Source organism: Crinia signifera, chromosome 2, assembly GCF_055691185.1.
Source record: "Crinia signifera chromosome 2, ASM5569118v1, whole genome shotgun sequence".
Taxonomy (NCBI): domain Eukaryota; kingdom Metazoa; phylum Chordata; class Amphibia; order Anura; family Myobatrachidae; genus Crinia; species Crinia signifera.
Genome location: NC_139218.1, coordinates 110,802,755 through 110,827,586, shown reverse-complemented (window position 1 = coordinate 110,827,586; position 24,832 = coordinate 110,802,755). Strand labels below are relative to the sequence as shown.

The window sequence follows — 24,832 nt, the reverse complement described above, 5'->3', positions numbered from 1 at the left end:
TCATTGCACGAACAGTCGAGAATGGACATTCGGGTCCAATGTCATTCTGATGTATGGGGGCCTTTACAGAATGTAAGTTTTATTTGGTTATGGTATTTTAGGTCTACTATGTTTAGGTCTACAGTCATAAGGTCGACCACTATAGGTCAACAGTCTAAAGGTCGGCAGGATCAACAGATCAACAGACAAAAGTTCGACAGGGTCAAAAGGTTGACAGTCAAAAGGTCGACAGGGTCAAAAGGTCGACATGAAAAATGTAAACAGGAGTTTTTCATTCTTTTATGTCTATGTCGACACGGCGGCAGCGCGCGCACACTCTAGCTATGAATCTTGGCGACTTGCCAAACTGCTTTAAGCTACGTTATCAGCGTAGCACCTGGCGGCAGCACCTGCCGCTCTAGCTATGAATCTTGGCAGCTTGCCAGACTGCCTTAAGCTACGTTATCAGCGTAGCGCTGCCTTACTTCTGTAATTTACGTTATCAGCATCCTACGCTGACTCCGCAGCAGACCAGCGCTGACAAGTCATTGCGGCTTTTCTAACGACGTTATCAGCGTAGCGCGGCAGCAGCGCTACGCAAAGCTACATTATCAGCGTAGCTGCCTTACTTGAACTATTTCTCTGTGTAGCTACAAGTGCCACAATGACCTGTCAGCATAGTGACTTTGCGGCAGCTCAGTGCTGACAGGTTGCTACGTTATCAGCGTAGCAGCCTTACTAGTGTAGTTTCACGGTGCCAGTTTGAACTACGTTGTTAGCGTAGTGACTGAGCGGCAGTCCAGCGCTGACAGGTCATTGTGGTACTTGTAGTTTCACAGAGAAATAGACAGCCCGGCACACCGCTAACAAAGGGGGGCGTCTGAATTTTGCATCTACTACTTCAGTGATTTTCAACCTTTTTACCTTGCAGCACACTAAATAAGATTCAAAAATTGCCAAGGCACACCGTGAGATCCCCACAGGCAAAACACATTGGCCCCCACAGGAAAAAACAAACTTATTGGTCCCCATATAAAAAACAATCACACTGGTCCCCACAGGTAACAAAAATATAATACATTGGCCCTTTACATGAAAAGAAGAGACCAGTAAATAACAGTTGAATTGGTGGTGTCTGTAATCTGGTTTGGGCGTCTCTAGATCTGGGGGCACACTTGAGAACAGCTCAAGGCACACTAGTGTGCCACGGCACAGTGGTTGAAAAACACTGTACTACTTACTAGTAGACGCCAAATTCAGACTACTTAGTAGTAGACGCAAAATTCAGATGTCTAAGTACAGCACCGGCATACTGTTCATTTAGACGCTTTATCATCTAAATTTAGATGCTCCGCAAGCCGCTAACAAGGGTGCATCTAAATTTAGACCCTTACAGTGTCTAACTTTTTGTCGGGTATAGGGGTACATAGGGGTGCAGTTTGCAAAACACTAATTAAACCTGTTAACAATGACACTTATCGACGCAACAGCTGTCGACCTTGTTTATTCCACCATCCATGCCATCCCGAAGCATGGTGAGTGCAGCGATCCCTGTGAGGAGACACGATACGCGTCCTCCCAACCTTTTCATACCCCCACTATCCACGTCAGCGCGGAGTTGATTTTATATTGTGTGGCGAGCGCAGCAAGCCACCGAGCCCGAAGTGTGGCGAGCCCGAAGCGTGGCGAGTGCAGCGTGCCCCGCGAGGGGACGCAGAATACATGTGAAGTTACCCGCGTCCCCTTGCAGGGCTTGCTGCGCTTGCCACGCTTCAGGCTCGGTGGCTCGCTGCGCTCGGTACACTATATATAATCAACTCCACGCCGAAGTGGATAGTGGGGGTATGAAAAGGTCGGGAGGACGCGTAGCGAGCGCAGCGAGCCACCGAGAGACCAGAGATGGTCGCTGGTGAAAAGGAGACACTGCCAGGGGAAGCCGCATGGGGAAACAGCTGATCACCAGAAGCCGTCGGGAGAAGCCGCTGGTCGCAGGAGTGGTCTTGTCGCGGGAGTGCGCTCCCAGCAACAGCCGCCCCGTACGCACAGGGATACAGGGATCTGGTCTCTCAGCAACCATATCCCCGGAGATTCTTGCTAGAATCACACCGTGTGTATGGGACTTTAGTGTGCTACCTTTTCTGACATGTACTCATCTTTTGACACAGCCAGCTCTTTAAGTTAAGCAAATTTGGGAGGGTTTTTGTGTTTGCATGTAAGGCTGCATAAGCCCATCAGTGCTGTGTTGGATGGCAAAGCAAAAGTGGAACTGAAATATTGAATACTGTGATTAGAACTTTGTATCCCTGCGATACAGCCTGTTCCACCACAATTTTGCACATCGCTAGGTTTTATTTTGCAAATGGCTTATTTCTCACAGAAAATGTGTGCTTCAGTTCATACTTGCCTACTTTAGAAAACTAGTTTCAGGGAGATTATAGTTGCGCACCATTGAGGGGGCGTGTCATGCTCCACCCAAAGGGAGTGTCTAGTTCCATATATGGAGAGATTGTGAATAGAGATTGTGAACGTGGCACCTAGAAGCGTGGTTGTGTAATTTAAAATTACTTATATCCAAATGTAGATGAGCCTGAAAGCAGTTAGTAAGAGCTACTATACTTTCCAAAGTGCTGGGAAATGGTACTGATGATTCAATGTAAATGTATCTATCTCTCATTCCTTTTTCCCCAAAAAAATGTAACAATGTAATGTAGGCTAGGTGACATGAGGGAGATTGCTAGACTAAGTAGGGAGAGAGGGAGATTGCTGCTATTTCAGGGAGTCTGCAGGAGGGTAGGCAACTATGCTTCAGTTACCTCAGAATTTGTTAGCATCTATTACTGTCTTAAGGCTCCCTTCACACTTATGTCACCCACTTGTGTTTACCGTTCAAAAGCAAATTCTAACTTGCTGCTGGTGTACATTACTCACATCCTGCTCATGCTAAAAAAAATCTTAACAACTTAATTATTATTTTTATTCTTTTCTACTGTTATATTCTTGCATAGCAGGTTTCTGTGTTTACCCTTGACCTTAAAGACATTATTTTAAGGTGCAGTTCAACATACAGTAAAAGGGACGTGAACTTCATGAAACCAAAATTATCTGTTTCTTCTACTTTGCCGGCACACATCAAAAGCCATTGTGTGTATAATAAAGCAGAATATGTTCTATGCAGACATCAAAGGCTAGTCCGAGAAGAGACACTCTAAGCTCGAACGTTATTGATGTGTCTTGTTTAGATTATACTAAAGATAATATGTCGCACTTACTGTTCTGCAGATTCCTGAGGTAGGCTCTCTTCAGTCTCTCCTGCATTATTTATTTCTTTCTGAGTGGGATCCTGAAAGAAAATCTGGTAGAACTGTATTGAGCATAAATAAAAAAATATTTTGAAGTCATCTAGAATATCTGTCAATTGAATATAATTATGGAAATGTTTGTGAAGGGTTGCACTGTATAGCAGTTTCTCATCTGTAGCCCTTCAGAGCAGTGTCCTCAATAAATACTATGAGAACTAGGTAACACAGTTTAAGTGGGTTGTTACAACTTTCCCCAACCACTGAAATAGACATTTATAATTCCATATTAACCCCTTGAGTGGTATGCCCGAAAAAAATTCAGGCATAACAAAAATATGAAATAGGTGCGTGCCTGTGGTGTCCAGGTGTGCACCGCTGGCGCAGCACCTCTAGAGCCCCCCTCCCCCTCCCATCACCTGTGCTCCGGTGATTGCACGCAGGAACTCTTCTAACCCCGCTCCCCCAGCCGCCTGCCGCCATACTTTTAGCAGCAATGACGTAGGCAGCAGGCTTGGGGAGCGCTCAGGCACACGAGTCCTCCCAAACCGCCGCGAACATCCCCCAGCCTGCCGCCGACGTCACTGCTGAATGTGACAGGCCGGTGGCTAAGGCAGCGGGGACAGCGGTGGCAAGGAAGCTCTGGCGTACTAACGCCGGAGCAGAGGTGAGGGAGGGGGGCTTTTAACTGTGGTGGGTTTTGCTGGGGCAGGACAAACCTGCCCTGGTAGGTTTGTCCTGCCCCAGCAAAACCTACCACTCAAGGGGTTAATGGTCACTGTATTTAGTACATTTTATAATACCTCATATTTGTGTCATTACTAATATACTATATAATGCCCTACTTATGTTAAACAATTTTCAAATGTGTCATCACGATCTATTACTTTACTTCCTTTGAAGAATTATATGGTGTCCAGAACCGAACACAATATTCCAGATGAGGCCGTAGCAATGTCCTAGACAGTAGCAGAGGCGTAGGGAGGGCGGAGCCACCGGAGCTCCTGCTCCGGGTGCCGATTGGTTGGCTGGCGCCGCCGGCCCGCCCCCCCTCCGCAAATGATCCCTGTGGCGTACGCCCGGGCAGCGCCGGCGACTGCCATGCCAGGCGCCTGCCTCCTGCCCAGCCTGCTCGCCCGGTCCCCGCCGCCAAGCGTCACGGGCGGTGAGGCCGGGCAGCGGGCTGACAGTCACGCCGAGTCCATATCATGTCCTCCTGCGGCTGCCTCTGTATTGCTGCTGCTGCTGCTCAGTCCCGCTTCCAAGTTCCGGGCAGCGCAGGCAGCCAGCGAAGCAGCACTAGTGACAACAATGTACACTGTCACTGTGTGTCACACTCCTCCCAGCGGCACTGCGGCAGCCAGAGTGTCACATGTCTCTCTGACCCCCTCCCTCCTCCCTGGCTACAGCAGCCTCATCAGCCTTCCCAAGCGCTGGCTGTAGCCTGGAGGGGGAGAAGGTGTGTTGCTGGCTGCCGCCCGTGCCTTATTCCGGTAATCAAGGTGGATTGATTTTTTTTTTGACAGCTAAAGAATGTTCTTAAAATAAACATAGTAAGCCTGTTTTTTTGCTGGATTCGCGGAGCCCGAGGGGGGGGGGGGTAGTGAGGTGGGGTGGGGGTATGGGAGAGTGAATCTCTGGCTTCTGCTGCTGCCCTGGCCTGCTGTGCTGTATATATATTTATTTATGCTGTATATATATCTATCTGTCTTTATTTATCTTTATTTACAGCTGTCAGCATGTTATATATAGCACAGCAGCTTCCTTTACAGTGTCTTATATAGCGCAGCAGATTCCGTTACAGCATCTTATATAGCGCAGCAGATTCCGTTACAGTGTCTTATATAGCTCAGCAGATTCCGTTACAGGGTCTTATATAGCGCAGCAGATTCCGTTACAGCGTCTTATACAGCGCAGCAGATTCCGTTACAGTGTCTTATATAGCGCAGCAGATTCCGTTACAGTGTCTTATATAGCGCAGCAGATTCCGTTACAGTGTCTTATATAGCGCAGCAGATTCCGTTACAGCGTCTTATACAGCGCAGCAGATTCCGTTACAGCGTCTTATATAGCGCAGCAGATTCCGTTACAGTGTCTTATATAGCTCAGCAGATTCCGTTACAGGGTCTTATATAACGCAGCAGATTCCGTTACAGCGTCTTATACAGCGCAGCAGATTCCGTTACAGTGTCTTATATAGCGCAGCAGATTCCGTTACAGCGTCTTATATAGCGCAGCAGATTCCGTTACAGTGTCTTATATAGTGCAGCAGATTCCGTTACAGTGTCTTATATAGCGCAGCAGATTCAGTTACAGTGTCTTATATAGAGCAGCAATTTCCGTTACAGCGTTTTATATAGCGCAGCAGATTCCGTTACAGTGTCTTATATAGTGCAGCAGATTCCGTTACAGTGTCTTATTTAGCGCAGCAGATTCAGTTACAGTGTCTTATATAGAGCAGCAATTTCCGTTACAGCGTTTTATATAGCGCAGCAGATTCCGTTACAGTGTCTTATATAGTGCAGCAGATTCCGTTACAGTGTCTTATAAACAGTATTTCAAATGTAACATGCCAACACATGTTAGCCACGCCCCCAATTTATTACCGAGGGGGGGGGGGGGGGGGGGCGAAATATGCCCTTGCTCCGGGCACCATGGCACCTAGCTACACCGCTGGACAGTAGCAGTATTACTTCTTTTCTCCAGCTAAAAAATATAGAAGTGCTTTTAGCTACCGAGTTTGCAGAATTATGCATGGATCAGTCAGATCCGTGAAGTGCTTCTGTGTTTAAAATGTAAAATAAAGACTTAAAAATTTAAAATGTAAAAATACAGGGGACTCCTCAATCTCTACTCACAATTTTTTGGAACCAGGACTGGCCCAAGAGCTTGGAGCTGCTTCTTACACATTGAAGGGCATTTTAGTTGGCTCGCTAAGCAGCATTAGTTCGCTGCTTAGAGAGCCTTGTAATGCCGCCTGACGGATGTACGAATGCACGCCCCCCCCGCTGCGCCGCCCAGTGAATATAGCCTCAGCACTGAGAATGGATGATTTGCACATACATCCATTTGCGGGCTAGCATGCAGACCTGAAATCATTCAATGGTCAGTACTCACAAATCTAAGTCAGTCTCTGCTGTCTTAGACTTGTGGTGTCCTGCTCTGAGAACTGGGGAACTGGGTGGACAGCTGACATCTGGCTATGTCAGCCGCTCTCCCCTGGAAGCCAGGTTGTCGCCTGCATTTGCATTGAGAAGCTCAGCGGTTTCCTGAGCGCACCCAGTGTTTTCATGGGTACACCCAGGAAATGCAGGGAGTTCGCATCTGCCTCCAAACAACCCCCCCCCCCCCCCCCCCATGCGAGCGCCATGGAGACTATGCTAGTCTCCGAAGGCACACGCATTGCAGGCCTGCACATACGCATGTGCAAATATGCACATGTGCATTGCTAAAATATTGGTCCCCGGTGCGAACACTGCGGGACCCAATGAACCAGAATGACCCTATGTTAGTGGTTCACAAACTTTTTCTAATCTTGCCACCTTAGATTATCAGCCATTTTTTTTTTTGTTTTTCTTATTGAGTTTTTTATCGTTTTTTATTATTGAGTAAGTTAGAAAAAAATTGCAATAGTAAATATTGTGTTAATATGCCACCCTTGCGGTGTGTACACACGGTGCGATTTTAGATATTGATTTTTACTGTATAATCATAATCGATAGCAAATTAGTCAAAATCGCACTGCTTCATCCGATCCGAAAGCGCAGCCCCAAGGCATCGGAACCGAAAGTAGAAATAGACTGTGCAGCACTGCACGCCATCCCTCCATCCCTGCCAGCCGAATCGATATAGGTGGCCACAGTATTGCATCATGTGTATACAGTATTAGGATCAATTATGTAGGGAGGGATAGGATATTCTTAGGTTTCACCACATTTTATGATTGGAAGCCACTAGCACTGGTTTTGCCTAATAAACTGACCATAAATCATTTGAATTGGTCCTGGACCACCAACCTGAGGCACTCCTACAAGTGTTTCATGGCACCCCAAGGTGCTATGCACAAACTTTGGAAACCACTGCCCTACATCCTTTTTCCCCTGTATTTTTAGAACCAGCACCATCTCAAAGAGCCTGGGCTGATTATGCTTAGGAGGGGGGAACCCACGCCATTATATTTATTTTAACTCTCCAATCAGATTGATCCATGCATGCTTTTATATATATATATATATATATATATATATATATATATATATAGCCCCGACTACATGCTTTTATATATATATATATATATATATATATATATAAAACCCCCTACTACATACAGTTTTATTTATTTATTATTTATTATGCGCTGATCTTTTACCTCATTATTAACAAAAACCAGCTGATGTACCTCATGTCTATCACAGTTTTCATTTCTTGATTGTGAATCACAAAAAGTCAGCTGGTGCAAGTGGTCAAAATGAGAGTGGCCGACACACATATAGTCGACACAATAATTCTTTGCTTTTTTAATACTCTACTATACGCGTGGACTAGTATTAAAAAACTGGCAACATACCTAAAGTGTGACAAGCAAAGCAAGCCGTGCGAGGGAAAGCGTACACTTATTGGGGTGTTATAGTGTGAATTTTTTAATTTTTTTAAAATAAATTTTAAGAAAATTAACAAATTTAGTTGACATTTTTTGCAATACCTGTGCACTTGAAATGTTCTCTGTTTCTTCATTATCCATTGTCTCCCTAAGTAAATCAAATATTTAGCAATTTCAGTACATCTGGGATATCTTTAATTCATAAGATTAAACACTAGTATCAATATACGTCTTTTAGTCAATAACTGTGTCTGTTTTACTTTGTAACATAATTAGGTGTATTTCAAAAGTACAAAACTTCAGCCCTGTACAGCATACACCCTTTTACAAATATTTTTGTGCAAATGTAGTTTTTTAAACTGTAAGAATGTGTATTTTATGGCTAATGGCCTAATTCACATTTTTATGCAATGTCACGCAACTGAGCAATTATCGGTAGACATGTCAAATCACTTCTGCGATGAAACTCGCAGTGAGAATTTAAACACAGCGTGATTGATCGGAGGGACAAATGTGGGAAGTTAACGGGAGTAGTGACAAAAATGCAAGTGTGCCTCTGCATTCAGCTGTAATAATGTACATAGATCAACATGGCATCAGTATTGAGTGTCCATCCTGTGTGATCATAGACACACTCCATGAGTCAATTTTCATCATTGCTAGGGGAGTTTTAATAGAGGAGGATGCTTATGTGTAGCCTCTTCCAACCAGGCCCCCTCCTCCCTGCCTCGCCAGGGTGGAGTGGCTATTGCCATGGTTACATGGAAGCAAAGTTGCCTACCCACCTGCATTCTGCAGGAGACTCCCTGAATTAACAGCAATCTTCCTCTCTCCCTCATTAGTCTAGCAATCTCCGCATGTCACCTAGCCCACATTACACTTTTACATTTTTGGGGGAAAAAAAGGTATGAGAGATAGATACATTTACATTGAATCATCAGCACCATTTCCCAGCACATTACCAAGTATAGTAACTCTTACTAACTGCTTTGCGGGTCATCTACATTTGGATACAAGTAATTTTACAAGATTCCTCTCAGATGTAGTAGTACACACCCACCCTTCTAGGTGCCATGTTCACAATCTTTTCACAATCTCTCCATATATGGAACTAGACACGCCCTTTGGGTGGAGCATGACACGCCTCTCAATGGGGGCGCTGTTCAAAATTCTACTACCAACTATAATCTCCCTGAAACTAGTTTTCAAAAGTAGGCATGCATGGAAGCTGCAGCAATAGTAAATGCATGTTAATTCCAGCAGCAGGCTGCATTAGTGATTCTAGGATGCAACATTGGATCATCTCCACCTTCGGTCAGCTGCATGAATCATGAGTTCACACAATCCAGCCTCCTCAGGTCCTACAAATACGCCAGGAAATGTATGCCTGCTTACCGATATCATAGCATTATCCTTCTCCAGAACGGTGGATCACATGCCTCCCTTTTGCAAAGGGTAGGTCATTGCCACCCGCTCCCTCCCCCAAAAGGCAGCAGACTGCCACAGACCTGTTCTGCACATTCCGGACCTGGATCAGCCCCCACCCCCCGGTACATAAGTATTACTCCTGTGGGTGTCTTCTATCGTAAATTGAACGGGGGTGGGAAGTCATTGATTACTTCAATATGGGGGCATGGCATCACAGGGAGGGGTGTGGCCTTGCGGGAAGCACCTGTTTTTAAATTTACTAAAGCTTCTAAAAATGAAAAGAGGTGATCAGATTCTGTCCATCATTCCTCTATTGAACCCTAGAAAATGATAGACAGAACCTTGTTGCTATGGGTGACACCACCTCTTTTTATTTTTAGAAGCTTTAGTAAATTTACCACCCAATGTTACGCAAACTGTTATGGAATTTACATATTGCATTCTGGAAAACAGAATTGATGTACTATTATTGTAACTGTTTTATTCTTACTGCTTTTCTTCATGTTGAATCATTTGTTGTTTCATCTCGCTCAGACAGTCCTGCGCTTCGGACAGCTGGTCTCCTATTTTCTCCAGCTGAAGCTTCAAATCCTGGTTGGTTCGTTTTAGCTTTTCATTCTCCGATTTGGTCACCTGTTCTGTACTCTGCAGATTATGTAGCTCTCTTTCCAGCTGTAGGTTGAACACGATATTCTAGCACATGGCATAAAGCACCTGACATGATTTGCACGTGCCAAACACTGTACGCTTATCCAGTATAATATAGTGTGTGGCTTATGTAAGCATTGAGAATTAATTAAACCGAATCTCAATATAAGAAATGAATTTGTTAGTAGACTGCAACTCAAATACTGTAACGCCAATGGCGACTATAACATTTCTAGAATATTCCCCCAAAACAGATGTTTTCTGATCAAATATTGAGTATCCCTCGAATGCACCATGGAGTGACCGCAACAGGTATCTCCATATCTGCTACATGCCTTTCATTTCTGACAACAGTCTCAGTTCCTGTAGGTTCTGTAGACACTGCAAAGCTGTCAGATATTTAGATGGCATCAACCCATTGAAGCTACTGCTTTAATTATAGATAAATACCACTTGACAAGAAAAATGTGCCAGAGACCTGTAATCAGTGTCATGTAACAGGGGTCATGGGGACATGTATAGGGTTCCTAGACATGCAGGACCACTACTACTGAGCCCAAAGGCGTAACCAGGACAACAAGGTAACTAGAAAGAAGTCTATTTTATTTAAGCATGCAAGATGTTAACAGGATATGCACAATGAAGCAGGGATGTGCGGTGAGGTAAATGGCTGAGGAGTCCCTGGCAAGTACCAGAGCTAGATTTGCACACAATATATACACATTTGCAGCAGAATACACTGCAGGAGATTCGATGAGTTTTGATAAGAGATGTGCAGAAAAGATAGCCGGGTGAGGCACTGCCTCACCTGCCATAGACTTTTTACTTCAGAGTTTTGACTATAAAATTTATTAGAACAATAAAAATATTTTTTTTATATTTTTTTTTTTGTATTTTTGACATATTTTATAAATTCAAAACTCTGGCATATACGTTAGTATGACAGGAAAAGCTGTGCCTCACCTGCCTCTGCTTGGATACAGATGTTTCCTCATACATCTTGCCTCAATAGGACATGCAGCTCCTGGCCAGTTCTGCTAACGTTGGGTGCCTTTTTTGCTATTGTTATGACCAGCACACACAATGAGCTTCCAATGATTAAAATGATATGTGGCATCCCTATATTCTGTGTGCGACTGTGGCTGTACCTACATACGGAATGCTATGTTACAGTGATTTCCATGAATACACTATTTCATATGCAGATACAGCCTCACTCACACACAGAATATAGGCATGCTGCATATCATTTTAATCAGCAGAAGCTGATGATGCAACTAGACATTCCAAATGCCCTATGCAATTGCCTAGTTTGTCTATGCCTAAGGCCGGCTCTGTGTGGCTTGGACGAGCCTGTGAGCGGCAGCAGAGGAAAGGAGCTCCGTCCAAAATCCTGGGAAAAAATCCTATCTAAGGGGACACAGGCATCCCTATTGCTAGCCACTACCTACTTGACGCCACTGCGGGACCCGGCACCATCTTGGAGGACCCGGCCGAGTGATTCTCCGGCTTTTCTCCTGCCATCCGTCTGCGCCTGTGTCTGGTGTGGCCACGCCGGGAGCTCCGGTCGGATTCCTGCTGTAGGCCTTGCTCGATCGTGCTCGTGACCGGGCACCATTTTGTAGGACCCTGCCTCCAGGCTCTAGGACTGGCTGATCTTCTGCTAATCCTTACATTTCTGATCCATAGAGCTGCACCTGCCTTTTGAACCTGCTAAGCTTCCTTTCTTGGATCAGCTTGGCACACTGACTTTTTACATCTCATAACTCTCTGGTGGCATGCTAGCTGCTGCCAGCTTACAGTTGTTCTCAGGGCTATTTTTGTGCAGGCTCCAGCAGAAACTGTGGCCCTTATTCTAGTTCACTCTTTCTGACAAAATATTTCTTAGATGGACAAAACCATGTGCACTGCAGGTGAGGCAGGTGTTACTTGTGCAGAGATAATTAGATTTGGGTGGGGTTTTACACCTGCCACACCTGCAGTGCACATGGTTTTGTCCATCTAAGAAATATTTTGTCAGAAAGAGTGAACTAGAATAAGGGCCACAGTTCCTGCTGGAGCCTGCACAAAAATAGCCCTGGTTGTTCTACTTCAGTGTTTTGGACTACCTGCTGTGCTATTACCCTTGCACAGGATCACATCTCTTGGGCCATGGGGAGACCTCTTCAACAAATTCTCTGTGCCATATCTGCTTCGACTCAGAGGCTCCTCAAAATATTTGATGATCCACCGATGCATGCTACTTCTCCAGGTTGTCTGTGTGGTCGGTGCAGTGAGGGAGTTCTGCAGGATATACACCCGACATCTGCATCTGTAGACCTTAAAACATCAGCTTCTGATCATGCTCCTTTGTTGCCTATGCCTTTGTTCGAAGCTAAATCCTTTTGTTACCGTACTCCTGGATGCTATGCTATGGTTTCAGTTCTTTTCAATACTACTACACTACGCTTATTGATCGCACCAAACCTGCACAATATGCTCATGACAAGTGTTGGATGCTCCCTTGCTTATACCTGTGCAAATTAGTCCATTACTGATTTTATGACATTCTCCTTCAGTGATGCGGACCATTACTCCAAGCTCCTTTTTGAGTACTTTTGGGTTTCTATTATTGCTGTTATTAACTTGGTACATTATCATGGATGCACTAGCAGTGTATAATGAGGCACAGGCCATGCACTTTCTAATAGTTAGCTGTGCGGTATGTAAGTATGGGTCCCTATCACTGCATTGTCCCCATGGGCCTTCATGCCTCTGCTTGCACATCATCTATATATACAGTATGTCTAGTGTCTGTTTGTGTGTCTCCGAAATACTGCTGTCTGTTGGCAGCGAGTGAAACTACATCTCTTTCTCTCTCGCACATGCACAAACACGGAGGCAATCACAAGGATGTAGACTAGCTTCCATAGCATTTGCTTTGAGTGGGCTTACTAGTTTAATCTATATGTCAGTATATGCCTTGTTTTCAGTACAATGTTATATTCTATTTTAGACTTAAATCTACTTTTATTTTTCCCAGAAATGTAAATAAATTACATATCATTTATATATGGCCCATGCTACATCCAGTTTTTATTGATTATGCAATGCTCTCTTACCTCATTCTGAACAGAAACCAGCTGATGTACCTCTTTGTTTTTCACGTCTATCACAGTTTTCATTTCTTTATTGTGGATACTGCTCCGGACGTGACTCTAACCAGGAAATCATTAACACTATTACAATAAGGTTGATAAGGTTTGTAGAACACAGTTATAGAGGGTCAACTCCTCTTTTACCCAATGGTGTTTGACATAGGATAGGCCCAGATGCTAAATATCTACATAATTCTTATATTTGGACAAGGACATCCATGCCAACCTTTTTGGCTTCTGTCCAGGATAAGCCCATGGATAAAACGCAGAGGCTGCACATTAGGGGGGGGGGGAGAACTGATGTCATCAGTATGTGGGAGACTTGTCCACCTGTCTAAGGGGCCAGGGGGGCCACCCAATTTTTGGGTCCTACTGGCCATTCCAGGTTGGTAGGCAAGTATGGACAAGTGGTGATTTACATCCAAATGTAGATGAGTCCCAAAGCAGCTAGTAAAATCTATTGTACTTATTGAAGAAAAGACACTGATACATGTCAGGGCTTGTTCATGTATTGTATTTTACAAGTGTTTCCATATAAGTGGCCATGAGAATCCTTATTTAAATTGCATGTACTCATAGGAATCGTTGTGCCTTATAACCAAAGCAGGAAATGGCACTGATGATTCCATTTGAATGTATATACCTCTAGTTTTCACCAATTCCATTTGAATGTATATACCTCTAGTTTTCACCAAAGTGTAATTTCCCGCATCCCGTTGCTCACACTTACTATATTCTTGTTTACACAGTTGTGCCACTGTTAGCCTCACTGCCCCTTCCTCTACTTCGGTCACAGCACACTGTTCTCCGGCTCCATCACACTCACTCTTTAGGACTTGGGTCACATTTCATGTGACATCCATGACCAGAGCAGCCACTGAGAGCCTGTTATAAGGTAGGAGGGCTGATAACATGCTCCACCCGGCGCCTCCTCTGTCCTCTCCAGCTGCGGGAAGGACACAGAGACAATGGAAGTGCCCCCTTTAGGGCTGGAGTCCAGTGCCAACTGACTCCATTGTCTCATGGAGTTCCACCCCTACACTATTCCCTAGGCAAAAGTTTAGTGTACTAGGGTATTCAAATACCCTACCAGGTAACCAGTGGCATAACTAGAGTAGGGATAATAGGGCACCATGACAGACCTGCCAGAATGGGTTGTCCAGGCTGTGACATGTAGCCTCCCCTCACATTGCAGTGTTCAGCAGCAGGTATCCTACCTTCTTCATCTAGTGGGCAACAGCATTTAACATTATTTGTAAAGCCACTGCCCATCCAGGACTTTCATGGTGTCTTCACCTCAGGGGTGGTGGACTTGAAGCTCTTTTCTGTAAACTCCACCCATCCAGGGCTTCCGCTGTATGTTGTATCTGCTAAGAGGAAGAGCTGTTCATCGCTCTTCCTCTGTCATCAGACTGTCTTGCGCTGGCCATCTTAGATTTTCAAAAATGTAAAGCTTTCCGGCACTATGCTGATTCAGCCCTGTCTTACCTTTTACTACATTTCCCAGGTTTAATAAATTCATTCATACTTCTCCTTATACAGTAATTGACATTTGTTGGTCATATATTAATGATGACTAATAATAAATAAATCCCCATATAAGTAACATATCTTATGCATCATCTTAAAAGCCTGGACACACATGGCCTGATCAGAAGTGATGCTCACTTCAGGACACTGCCCAGGAACAAATATAAATGTACTGCTCCATTGCTGTTCCCCTCTTTGTGCATACACTCTGCGTAACACATGCACAGCTGGGTTTTCTGAATGTTTTGTGCATGTGCAGTAGCAATAATCAATCAATTACAGGAACATTGTAATTGTGCCTCTGATTCTGCTGGAACCCTGTGGCCTGCAGCGCCACCCTGCAGTGCCCTAGCACTGCAAAGTAACAGTACACACCAGTGGGTCTACTGAATCACCAGGTAGCCCAGTACTAAACCAGTGGAGTGGCTTACTCAGCAGTAATGTGCATGTACAGGTTATTCATGTAACAGACTATCAGCATGGAGCGAAGCATACAGACTAGCAGCAAGTGATTGTACTGTATGTTGGTAGTGTGTGACAGTGCATGTGACCTCAGCCACTTGCCCAAAGCAAACATCGGCATGCCTGCATTCCCAGGGGAACGCTCAGCAGTTTCATGGGGATGCCCAAAAACCGATGGGCATTTATCCTGCTCCGGCCCCTGCCCACCTCCTCCCTCCCTACCTATGGGAACGTCTCGGCGACTGTTATAGTCGCTGAAGGAGTCCGCACAGCAGCCCAGTACATACGTACAGTATGTGCAGAGCCACACCATTGGAAGAAGTAGCGGTAGCAGATAAATACTACCTTAATACAAAGTATTGAAGAAATAACTGAGGCTCCTTTGGGTGACCATAGAAATACGGGAAAAGGCAATTCTTCGTATTGTGATTTGGATCCTATCTCATCCAAATCTATGGACATTATTGGACCTGTATGGGCTATGGACATTATTGGACCTGTATTATTGGACCAGTTTTTGTGCTCTTTGAAGATAGGCACTAAAGGAAGCAATTGTCAAACCACTTCTCAAAAAGCCTAATTTAGACCCTGAAGATTAAGAACGTGGTGGCAACTCAACTAGAAACCCATGTGTCAAACCATGATATTTATGATCCATTCCAGTCAGTACTTAGGAGAAGACACAATGAACCATCCTTAGTATGTGTGCTGAGGGATCTTCTAATGGCAAGAGAAAGAGGTGACTGTTTAATATTAATCCCTCTGGATTGCTCAGCAGCATTTGACACCGTGGTCCATGGGATTATAATTGAGTGCCTGCAGAATTTCTGTGGACTGGATGGCACAGTCCTTCGCTGTTTCAAATATTTTGAGTTCTATACAATCTACCATTCTATTTGCAGTATACATGCTACTATTGGATGAAATAATCAGATGGCATGGCCTACGCAGCTGACACACCGGTACCTGTATTTTGCTCCAGGTATTGAGCACCCAATAACAACCTTAATTGGCAGTCTAGCTGAGCACCAGGAGGGGAGTGCCAGATGGCTGTGTCTGAGCCCCGATAAAACAGATGTCCTTATGAGAAGCCACAAAGAATGGCAACTAAAATGGTACATGGCCTACATCACAAAACTAACCTGGAAAGACTAAAACAAATTCTTAATATGTATAGTTTGGAGCAGAGAAGGGAACGAGAGGGGGGTGGGGAGGGCAGGATAGAAACTTTCAAATATATCAAGGGTTTTAACAATGTCCAGAAGGGAAACATTCTTCAATTAAAGGGAAGTAGAATATTAGAACACAAGAACATAAATGGAAACTGGAGGGAGGGAGGTTCAGGGGAAATCTGAGGAAAAATTACTTTTCAGAAAGAATACTGGACAAGTGGACTAGCCTCCAATCAGAGGGGGTAGAGACTGAGGCAGTTCAGCATTTTATACATGAATTGGAAGACATAATGATATTCTTACACAGAAATAAGGATCTACTGTAATAAGTGCTATTTTTCAGCAGGACCTCAGTTCCTGTGCCTATAATTAAATATGACACCATCAGGATTGGGTTCCTGAATCTGTTCTGGGCCAAAATTACTTTCCATAAGATAAGGATAAGTTTTATTTTAAAGTCCCCTGTGATTGCCTTATTTTCTAAATACAGTATATACATCTATTTCTCTCTCTCTCTCTCTCTCTCTCTCTCTCTCTCTCTCTCTCTCTCTCTCTCTCTCTCTCCCAGTGCTGGATTTAATAGGATTTGAGGCAAAAATACGGTTACAAAAGGGGCAGACTAGATGGGCCAAATGGTACTTATCTGTCGTCAAATTCTGTTTCTATGTTTTTGCTGAAAACTCAGTGGATTATGCATTTCTGCACATGCGTGCATGCCAGAGCACATATGTTCGAGCCCTGAAACCCACTTAACATGAGATTTAACCAACCGAGTCTGAATAGGCCTACAGTTCTATAATGGACATCTGCAGGCTGTGTAGCTGTTTATTGATTCCAATAATAGCTTGAAGATTTGCAGACTTCATTCACTATTAGAGGCTAAGAATTGTCTAAAGAGGTGTTAGTAGTTCATTTTGCTTGTCCCAAATGCTTTTACTATTACCCTGCATGTAGCTGATATTTGGTCTTTTGCTGGTGTTTGGTCTACTACTTGTACATTTCTGTATCTTCTTCCATTTTCCTCTCTTTTATTTTTTATTAAATAAGTCAATTATTATCTCTACCCCCAAGAAGCTTGCCCCCTCCCAGGCCGTGCACACAAGCTCTTCAGAGGCTTGGTTCCATCCTTCTGGCGCACCTGAGCGTGGTAACTTTTTATGTTAAAAATATGCATTTGTGTTTTATTTATTTTTTAAATAGACCTTTCTGAAGTTCCTGTTTCATGAAAATAATTTGAGTGTGATAATAATAATAATAATAATCGGTACTCATTACCTAGAAGGGCGCCCATCGCGACCATCGCGACCATCGAATGCACTAAAAATCGGGTGCGACGCGATGCCCGCGATGGCCGCGATTTCCCATAGGGACCAATGTTAAAAATGAGATTGGACCCGATTTTAGTGTTCAATGCCTCAATGCCCGGGGACGCGGATACCTTCACAGTTATACGCGTCCCCTCGCGGGCTTCACAGGTGTCCGTGGCGAAAAGCGGACACCTGTGAAGCCCGCGAGGGGACGCGTTTACCTGTGAAGGTATCCGCGGCCCCTCGCGGGGCTCGCTGCGCTCGCCACGCTTCGGGCCTCGGTGGCTCGCTGCGCTCGCCACACTATTCTATTCTCAACTCCACGCCGACGTGGATAGTAGGGCATGAAAAGGTCGGAGGACGCGTACCGCCGCCCCACGTGGGCTCGCTGCGCTCGCCACGCTTCGGGTTCACGTTGATCATGGGCTGGCGTTAACAATTGTGGGGGCCATTTCAGAGTTCACAGTGACTATTTGGGCTCTGTGGCCCATTTAACATTGATTCCTATGGCCAAATCGCGGGCATTGAGGCATTTAACATTAAAATCGCGGTCAATCACCGGTTTTAACATTGATCCCTACGGGAAAATCGCGGTCATCGCGGGCACCCGATTTTAATGTACCCGCGATTTACCCGCGATGCCCGCGATGGCCGCGATTTTTTACCCCCGACGCCCGCGATTCCAATCGCGGGCGCCCTTCTAGGTAAAGAGTACCTAATAATCTTATCAATCATTTTATTTATATAGCACTCTTTCTCAGATGGGACTCATGGTGCTGAACAGAGAGTTTGTATGGTGTTTATGGGCCTTATTTTGTTTCATTCTTTCTGACAAAATCCTTCTTAGATGGGCAAAACCATGTGCACTGCAGGTGGGGCAGATGTAACATGTGCAGAGAGAATTCGATTTGGGTGGGGTTTTACTTCAAAGTGAGATCTATATTGCAGTGTAAAAATAAAGCAGTCCATATTTTCCCTGCACAGAAACAAAATTACTCACCCAAATCTAATTCTCTCTGCACGTTACATCTGCCCCCCCTGCAGTGCACATGGTTTTGCCCATCTAAGAAGGATTTTGTCAGAAAGAATGAACCAAAATAAGGCCCTATGTGTAGTCTATGAGCATAATAATGTTATAGCTTTGCATGAAATAGAGAAACCACAGAGAACATACCAAGGGTATCTGAGCCATTCATCAATTGCTAGGGTTATTCATCCCATCCATAAAGGCTCCAAATGTGGAAGCCATTTTAGGCGTACTAAACAGGAATATATTGGGCAGGAAAGGTAATGCCTGGAATTGAATATTCATAATGCATAGATAAGCATACATGGCAAGATCCTTACAGGTTAATCAGAGCCATGCATTTGTCATAGTGCACACAGTACCAGATGAGGCAGCCATGTTGGATACATGACATTGGTTACAATTTAGTGGAATTTGTATATATTAGAAAGGGTTGGAGACCTGGGGTAACTTTTATTCAGCATGGATTCAGTAAAGATAATTACTAACACAATGCAAGCTTTAGGTTAGCATTTTTAAAATACCTTATATTTAAGCAGCATGAATCATGCTCTGAATATTTGACAATTTTATGAAGAGGTGGAAAAGATCACAAACAGCACTGTACCTCATTGGTCAATTTCTTTATCTCCTCAGACATTTGCTGTTCCATCTCTTCATATAAATGCTGTACCTCTTCATTATGTTCAGCAATCCTCCTGCCATGAGATAAAATACATACATAAAATAGATACAAGAATTAGGGCAGAGTAGAGGACAACAGTAGGCAAAGAAAAGTCTTTCTCCAAACTTGCAGATATGTAACTTTGGGGTAGATGTATGCACTGCCAATTATAGAAGAAATGGTATCAGCACACTTTATGTCCATCACATGAGGAGTGCAAGCTATTGATGGGTGACACATTTAAGATGGGAGTTCTATTGAAAATGGTATGTAAATATGGGCAACCAATCAAATTCTATATATTATCTTATAGAAGGTGCTATATAAATAAGAAGTAGATTCTGATTGGTTGACATGGGTAACATCCCATTTCCAATACAACTCCCATCTTAGTAAATAAACTCCTTACATGGATGAGAGGTACATTTGGGGAATAGGGTGTAGGTCCTGTCATTTAAATGGAAGTCGAGAAATTAGATATTCCAAATAAAAAATAGAAAAGTTGTTAGAAGTCATATTGGAGCTTTTTTGGCCTACATAAAAGTCTGTACGGTGGTTTTGTGCCATAATATGATTACAAAGCTCATCTGTACTGTAATAAGCTAATCTATTCACTGCCTGAAAGTGCATCAGTGCAGGAAGTAATGAAGGAGATGTGTAAAATATTGTTGAAACAATTTATAATTTCTGAATTAAATGTGACCCTGGTGTATAGCTACGACACAGGTATTGTTAAAAATCTAATAGAACTTATACTACTGTATAATACAGTTACATACAAAATGATATATATCACACAAACGAATCCCTGTGACTCTGGTGTCTAAGTCAAGTGATTTTACATTGTTAACAAAATGAAATATTATTCGCTGGCCTAACTCTGTGGGAACATACAGCACTAACAGAGGGTGTATTGTATGAATTCTTTGCTTGAGGTCTATGCTTTAGGAAAAGTTGCTGGTATTTAATTAAAATTATTTACCTGGAAATCTCTGGTCTCAAACATTCAGTTAAGAAACTCACTGCTGAGAACTACAGTACAGAGAACTACAGTACCAACTTTGGAACAAAGTAGACGATTTGGAAAATAGATTTTGGGAATATTGTTAGGCTGGTGGGATTGTTGTAATTGATTAACTAGTCTGCCCTGGCACATTATGTACATAATACCCCGCCCTCTCTACTTGGCATAGAGCATACTTGCCTACTCTCCTGGAATGGTCGGGAGGATCCTGAAATTTGGGCCCGCCACATGGGAAGGTGGGAAATTCTCCTGCTTGATTCCCGGAGCCCCCACAACCATTTCACTACTGATTCAAATACTGAAATTCGTGGGTTCGCTGAGAGGGAGCGGGACTGAAATAACATGAATAGCGAAATTTGGAGGCATTTAAGTCCCGCGGACACATGAATTTCAGTATTTGACTCAGCAGGGAAGGGAGGTGTTTGTGTGGCATGGGAGCGGAGCTTGGGGAAATCAGCCTCATTCCTGCCGCCTCAACATGTTGCCTCTCCAGGCTTCTCCCGGAGATGCAACTATTAAAGTAGGCAACTATGGCATAGAGTCAGAGTGCTGAAGTGGTTATAGAAGGGTGCATAGAGTGGGCTCTGCTCCTACCCTGTATGGACCACTCCTGAGGGTCACTATTTTCAAATGTCTGAATTATCTACTTAAAGCAGCATTTGGTCGGCATCACTTCATGGGAAATCCATGATGTTGGATGGTAAAAAGTTCCATATTTTTTATGAAAATTTTGGTGAATTAAAAAAATTATTCTGTAGCTTAGCAAGATTTTGATTTAGCTTTTAAACCCATCTAATCCTGGCAGAGGTCACAAGAGTAAACATGTTAAACTGGATCTTACTGCTACATATAGAGACACTCTTCAATCCTCTATAAACCTTGAGTAAATTCTTGGGGCTATCAAACATTCAAAATTGACAAGGCCCTATGGCTGGTTGGACCAAGTGGGGATTTTTTATTTTAGTCTCTCCCCAGGATAGGTGAATCATTAGTCAAGATTTAAAATGTTCTTCTCTCCTTCCCGTACTTTCCTTTACACTTTAATTATGCTATTTTGAAAGTATTGTCCAACACACGTAGAGATTAAGGGGCATTTTTTCACTAGATAGCATAAAAAAATGCCTCTACATCGCCATGTGTATAGGGGCCATAGCGATTGCAATGCCCAGCCCCACGTATCGCTATCGACTGGTGATTAATATCCCGCATGGGGAATAGCATGGTAAGAAATCTCCAGTTTTTTTAAAACAGCAATTCTTTACACTGCAAAACCAGTGTAAATGATTGCCGCTTTAACAAAACTGGAGATTTCTTACCAAATCTCTCACTTTCTGATTCTCTCACCCTAATAGACTTCATCCGCTGTATATAAATGATATATGAAGCCATGCTGGATAGTTTGAAGTTCCCACCTTTATCACTTATGGGGCAGACAACGTTTCTTAAAAATATTGCTTTTCCAAAAACCTTCTAATGCTACCCATTTGTATTTCAGACCACAAAATCATACGCCTTAGGAAGATTGTCTAATTTTTTTTATGGCATGCTGAAAACCTAGAATTGCCCTCACAAAACTTATGACTACTCAATGTTTGAGTAGTATTGGGGTACCTGATTTTTGGGGTACCTGATTTTGGGGTACCTGATTTTGATTTTTACTCTATTTCATTTTTCTGTAATGCTGTTGAGTGACTGTTGGACAGGAGTACTTACGTTGATTTCAATTTGGACAAATTTCTATTTGCGCCTTTTTCGCATAGTGCTCTCCTTTATTCTAAACCCTCAGAGATACATCCTGATATATGTCACGTTTTAAGATACTTGTTGCTCTTGGATTTCTCTAAATAAAAATGAATCAGGAATCCTTCCTGTGGGGGAATCTATCCTTTCCCCCCATTTTTAATATTATTCCAATTTACTCAAATGGAGACCATTACTTTAAATTGTGTGAATGTACTAACTATAGGCAAAGACTCATTTACCATGACTTTGTTCATTTAATTTCAGAACCTTATTTAGTTGAATTATGTATAGTGTGGGAGAGATATTCCATCATTGTCCACCTCGTCATTGCTGTAGACGCTTAGGATTCTACGGTGAGGTTTCCTGAATTGTCCCTATTAACAGGTAGTGCATTTCCTTACTATACAGAGAGCTCACGTATCCCCTGCTGAATAAATACACATTGGACCTTATTGTAGTCCACACGCAATACTGCAAATTTCACAGCATTGTGGAATTGTGAGCATTAAGTGTGGATTAAGCGCTGCCCACTGCTCGTACAGCCGCTCCCCCCCCCCCTCGCTCGCCAAGTTCCCTGAATGGCTGCGAATGGATGTTTTGCATTGGTGCGGGGGCCAAATCTATCATGGTCGCTAACTATCGAATGATTTGGAAGGAGCACGCAAAACTAAGACACTCTCTGGTGTCTTAGCTTTGCGTGCTCCCTGTACGGGAAGAGGACGGGCAGCTGACCATCGGTGATGTCAGCTGCCCGCCCCGGCACCCGTGTCACTGCCTAATTTCCATGGGAACACCTAGCATTTTCATGGGAAGACCCATGAACCCATGGGCGCAGCCTGTCACCGCCGCCGCCCCACGCTCCCCTGTGCGAATGCCCTGGGGAGTGAATGCACCAGAATAAGGCCCATTGTCTCTAATGCCACTAGTAAATGATATGTCATCATGGAATTGCTACTTATTTGCATTGTGTTTGGGAATGTGGTAAAATGGAACATTTTCGTAATAGAATTTTGATTCCTTCAATGGTAGCATTCTCTCCCTAACCTTTCTACCTAACCCTTTATCTTAAATGTATGATCCCCTCTCTCAGAGAACTCAAACAAAAACTGATACAATATTTATATTTTGATGGACTTTATACTTTGCCTTATTTGTTTTGTCCTATGAGATCATAATTTATTACATTTTTTCATGTCTTCCCCTTTTTATCCCTTATTTTTCATTTATCAGTAGTATATGTTAACTATTATTAGTAATATTTAGCAAGTCTTTTAACTCAACTTTTTACTTAAACTTAAATAATGTGTTGATTTGGCATAACCAGGGGTTAAAGGGGTGGAACTGAGTTTCACCACCTGTAATGGTGAGGTGGAACTACAGTAGTTCAACCTCCACCTTGGCCCAGCACAGTAATTCTAACAGGCTCTGCCTAATGACTGGGGGTTATTAGGTGGCAGAGGGAAATTACTTTTCCCGCAACTCCAGGACCACTTTTATACCCCTTTCCCTCTGCAGCTCTTAAATGGTAATTTGCTGTTTTTGTAGCCCTTTTAAAAGGGTAGAGCTGCACTGGGAAAGCTCCAGGTTGCTTTACCCGTTTAACAAATACCGGTATTTGTTAATCGGGTAAAAAGCAGTGTTTTACCCATTTAACACCCATTTTTTGGCAGTGGCAAAGGGTCTTTAACAGTATATAAGATTCTACCCCTGCCCCCCCCCCCTCCCCTGGTACCTTGCAGCTGGTACCCCCACCCCCCCTGTACCTTGCAGCTGGTACCCCGTCACCCCACCTCCCCTGGTACCCCCCCCCCCCGCACCCCTCCTCCCCTGGTACCTGGCAGCGATCCATCCAGGCAGCGGGGCAGCAGAGTAGGCAGTGGGCGTGCCAGGGCTCCTAGCCTGCAGGTCCCGGACTGATGCATGAAAGTATCATGCACTAGCATGATGCAGGAGGAGGCTGCAGCTTGTGCACAGACAGCGGGGGCTCTGGGGATCCGGGCAGGTCCGTGCTCAGGAGGAGGAAGCGGGTCCATTAGGAGATTGTCATTTCATCAGCGGGGGTCCCTGCCGCGAATGGAAAGTAGCGGAGCTGCTAATTAAATATGCCCATATTTAATTAGTGGCTCATTACATATGCACATATGTGATAAGCCGCTCATTACATATGCACATATGTAATGATCGGGCCCACCGATGAAATGACAATCTCCTAATGGACCCGCTTCCTCTGCTTCCTCCTCCTGAGCACGCCACGGACCTGCCCGGATCCCAAGTGCCCCCACTGTCTGTGCACCAGCTGCAGCCTCCTCCTGTATAAAACTCCAGCATGATGCTTTCATGCATCAGTGGGTGACTTGCCGACTAGGAGCCCTGGCACGCTGCTGCCTAATGCACTGCCCCGCTGCCTGAATGAATTGCTGCCAGGTACCAGGGGAGGGGGGGAGGGGGTACCAGGTACCGGGGGGGGGGGGGGGGGGCAGGACAGGTACCAGGGGATGAGTGGTATATTACTGGTGAATTACCATTTCTGTACCTTTCAAAACGGGTGCAATGTGAATGGTACAAAAACGGAGATTAACCAGTAATATACCATTTACAACATGCAGTGGGAAAGGGGTTTCAGGCTCAGACCCGTTTTAAAGTCCCATTTAACAATACCAGGTCTTTACCCGTTTCTGCAGTGGGAAAGCAGCATAAGCCCTGGTCATAGCTGTTTTATAGATGTATGGTTTCCCTCACCATTTCTCTTATCTATGACTGCTACCGACCGCTAGTTATTTATATCAACTATCAATATGTAACCTTAATTCTAATT

At 43.9% G+C, this 24,832-nt stretch overlaps 1 protein-coding gene across 3 annotated transcripts in view; it reads right to left on the bottom strand.

Moving 5' to 3' along the window:
* The window catches only part of LOC146059969 (EF-hand calcium-binding domain-containing protein 4B-like), an 87,673-nt gene that overhangs the window by 20,710 nt on the left and 42,131 nt on the right, over positions 1–24,832 (bottom strand). Inside the window, exons 6-10 of one of the 3 annotated variants that reach the window (XM_083172700.1) lie at positions 19,194–19,284; positions 13,053–13,148; positions 9,794–9,975; positions 7,978–8,023; positions 3,249–3,340 (exon numbers count right to left, since the gene is read on the bottom strand). In XM_083172700.1, the coding sequence (XP_083028826.1) occupies positions 3,249–3,340; positions 7,978–8,023; positions 9,794–9,975; positions 13,053–13,148; positions 19,194–19,284 (507 nt within the window). The remainder of the gene's footprint in view (positions 1–3,248; positions 3,341–7,977; positions 8,024–9,793; positions 9,976–13,052; positions 13,149–19,193; positions 19,285–24,832) is intronic. The other 2 variants (XM_083172701.1, XM_083172702.1) reach the window with 2 other exon arrangements.